At 30.0% G+C, this 3,274-nt stretch overlaps 1 protein-coding gene across 1 annotated transcript; it reads left to right on the top strand.

Annotated features, from left to right (window-relative positions):
* Positions 1-1,781: 1,781 nt before the first annotated feature.
* LOC140448383 (uncharacterized) lies at positions 1,782-3,022 on the top strand. Its single transcript, XM_072541471.1, has 5 exons — positions 1,782-1,984; positions 2,044-2,109; positions 2,197-2,268; positions 2,330-2,404; positions 2,789-3,022. The coding sequence occupies exons 2-5, from the start codon at positions 2,079-2,081 to the stop codon at positions 2,956-2,958; spliced, it is 348 nt and encodes a 115-aa protein (XP_072397572.1). The 5' UTR covers positions 1,782-1,984; positions 2,044-2,078; the 3' UTR covers positions 2,959-3,022.
* The last annotated feature ends 252 nt before the right edge of the window (positions 3,023-3,274 follow it).

A 3,274-nucleotide genomic window follows, 5' to 3' on the forward strand; every position in this document is an offset into this window, starting at 1 on the left:
CCGATTAACCGTTCTATGTAAACAAAAGGTTGCTAAAAGAATTTTAGCAAGACAAATGAATACCCCAAAATGATAACTCCGTAAAATCCAAAAAGGTTTTGCAGGAGACGATAAAAACGATGAGTTTGAAATTGTTTGTTCGGTATTTAAACTCCATGGATTTGTAGGTTCTTCCTAGTCACCATTTGAACTACATTTTTGAAAATTCGTCAAGGGTCCTGTAAAGGTACAATGTTTGGGCAAATTTTTTAACAAAAAATACAAATCCCATTCTTTAACATGGCGTCAATGGGGTTCCTTAATTATTATAATCAAATTAGCTGTGACTTAACAAAAAAACATGGCCAACTTTGGCCCAAATTAACCTAGGCCAAATTTTTTTATTTGAAAATTCGGGTGAAAATACTACCTTCTCGAATGAAAAAAAGATTTTTTCTAAGGACAATGTTTTTAAAGTTATTCTGAATGTTTATAAACTACATAAATTCAAAAATTTGGCATCAATATTCAAATACTGCAAAATATTTGGGTATTACTCTGAACTCATTTAATGAAGAAAAGAAAATAATAATTCTGATTGAAATAAAAAAAAATGTACTGGCTGATTGACCAAAATTTTACTCTGTTTCTACATAATAAATTATTATTATATAAGCAAATACTGAAACAATAGTATTATGATAAAAACAGTATAAACATTTAGAAGGAAAATGTCACAAATCAACAGAAAATATTTCTATTCATATGAAAATTTAATCTAATTATAGGTACTTACTGCTTATTTATATAAAATTTCCTCAATCGTCGTCGACTTTTTCTTCCGGAATATAAACGTCTTCGTGAACTACCCATTTTAAAAACAATAAACACACTGGTTTGTCAAAAGTCGGAATAAGCCCTAATAATGTTATTCAACATTATTTATAACCCTCCCCGGAGAGGGTGTATACTTCTTACCTACCTGTCGGCGAGAATCCAGAAGCTATCGACAGCTAAGGACAGCCTGTGCTGATCTGCCTGAGATAGCCTCTGATAAAAACAGATTTGGAAAGTGGGTCCAATTCTGTAGTGCCCTATTTAAAAAAAATTACGTTTATTTTAACCAACAATATTTGAGAAAAAATATTGCTTAAACAATATATTAATTTACAAATAAATAGTGCACTAGAACTTTTTAAGACAGTTCATATAAAAAAAGAATCATCTCAATATCTGCTATAGTTTTTGCGTGATTTGATATAAACTTTTACATTGGAATTTAGCTATGCCCAGAATCGCAAGGAACGGCCTGAACCACAGACCACTAATAACTAGACGTTTCACGTAGGTAGCTCAAGGTCAAACTAAACTAAATGTCATTTGTAGTACCGATACAAATCTTCAGATGTCGCTTTACTCTGTCTTTACCTTTACTCTGCAGTTTAGGTTTAGAACACAACTAAATATTATAATTGTCAATCGCTAATTGTCAGTATTTGATTAGCATGGTACATGTATTCATTGTACCATGATTGATTAGCGTCTATATAGTCAGATTTTGATTTGAACTTGATGGTTATTATTGCAAAGAAATTAAACTAAACTTGGTTTAATATCTCTGGGTTATTGTTAGCATTAACCTCAAATTAGTTTGTAAATTACAAACCACCTACCTCAGTGATCTGTGTTTTAAATATTCGTGGGGTGTTCAAACAGTATTTTGCAGATTAATAATAATTAGTTAAATATGGTTTTTCACAATAAATGTTGTATCCTACAATATACCAATTCGTCATCAATTAGACATGCCTTTCCAAATCCTGATAAAGACATTATACGATTTAGGAAGTGGCTTAGTGTTATAAAAAATCCTAATTTAGATATGATGAATTCCAGTACAGTTTTTAAAAAAAACGGATCTGCCACAGACACTTTGAAGATAAGTTTGTTTCTTCATGGAGCCATAAATTGTATAAAAATGCAATTCCTAGCTTACATTTGTATGGTGAGTCCAATAAATATTTGATATTAGAGAACAAATAACTGATTGATGATTGATTTTAGATTCTTCTTCTAATTTACATCCCAGAAGTATTTCAATGTTGAGTGTGGAAGCAAATGTAACCAAAAGTAAGTAACTCTAATATGTAATTAATAAAAATTATTTTACTTGAAGTGAATCATGGTATAAATTATTATATTAACTTTTTGTTTTAGTTGAGAGTCCTTCAACAAGTAGAGATGCACAATCTACACACATGTTTCAATCATTTGAGATACCCCATTGTAGTAAGTATTACGAAGATAACAATAATTTTCAAATTGGTTACTATATAATGAAACTTTTTAGTTGCCGAACACAATGATGCACAGTTACCAAACGAAGAAATTTTAATACAAACTGATGAGAGTAAGGATTTAAAAGGTAATTGTAGTTAAAATTTTATATTTTGTATTGTCATCAGCAGATTTGTAAATATTCTCTAATATGATTAACTATAAAATTAACAGTTTGCTTAACCTTCTGGTAGTGATACTAGAGTTTTTAAGTTGCCTCAGTGTCATAGACCAGCTGGGGCTAAAAACTAGAAATAGGAGCTTGCCTGTGTTTATAATCTCCCATTGTTAAAATCTAACAAAGATATATGAAGTATATTCTAGTACTTACAATAAATTGTTTAATACTCACATCTAAAAACAGTCTACCAAGTCTCTCACTCAGTAATGCCACTACACGAAGGTTAATATAATGAATCGATTTTGCCTTGTAAGGATTGAATAAAGAAACTAACATCACATTTATTTTTAGGTGTTGCCCTTAAGAATATCACATCACTGAAAATATTGCAGCAGTGTAATATATCAAGAGGTACAATTACCCCTAAAAAGAAAAAAATATATGGAGCATTAAAACAATTACACCACAAATACTCTTTGGAAAGAAATATCTGTTCCATAGTATCCTATTTATCTCCATAATTGGTCATCTTAATACCAGTCATTAATTTGTATTCATGCTTGTATAGTGTGTATTATGTGCTCGTTTAGTTTGAGTTGTATTTATATTTAATGATTTGTAAAAAATCACAAAGTCAGATCAGGTTTTTATGTAATAAATGTACCAGTGATTCTATTTATGTACCAAATGAGGTCTATCAAGCACTACACAATAATCTTTATACTGCCACTATTTTCTGTGACTATTCCAAAGCTTTTGATTGTGTAAATCACGACATTTTGATAAAAAAAAAAACAAAATTTCTATGGAATTCGAGGTGTTTCTTTGAATTGGTTC

The sequence above is a fragment of the Diabrotica undecimpunctata genome, chromosome 8, assembly GCF_040954645.1.
Source record: "Diabrotica undecimpunctata isolate CICGRU chromosome 8, icDiaUnde3, whole genome shotgun sequence".
Lineage (NCBI taxonomy): Eukaryota > Metazoa > Arthropoda > Insecta > Coleoptera > Chrysomelidae > Diabrotica > Diabrotica undecimpunctata.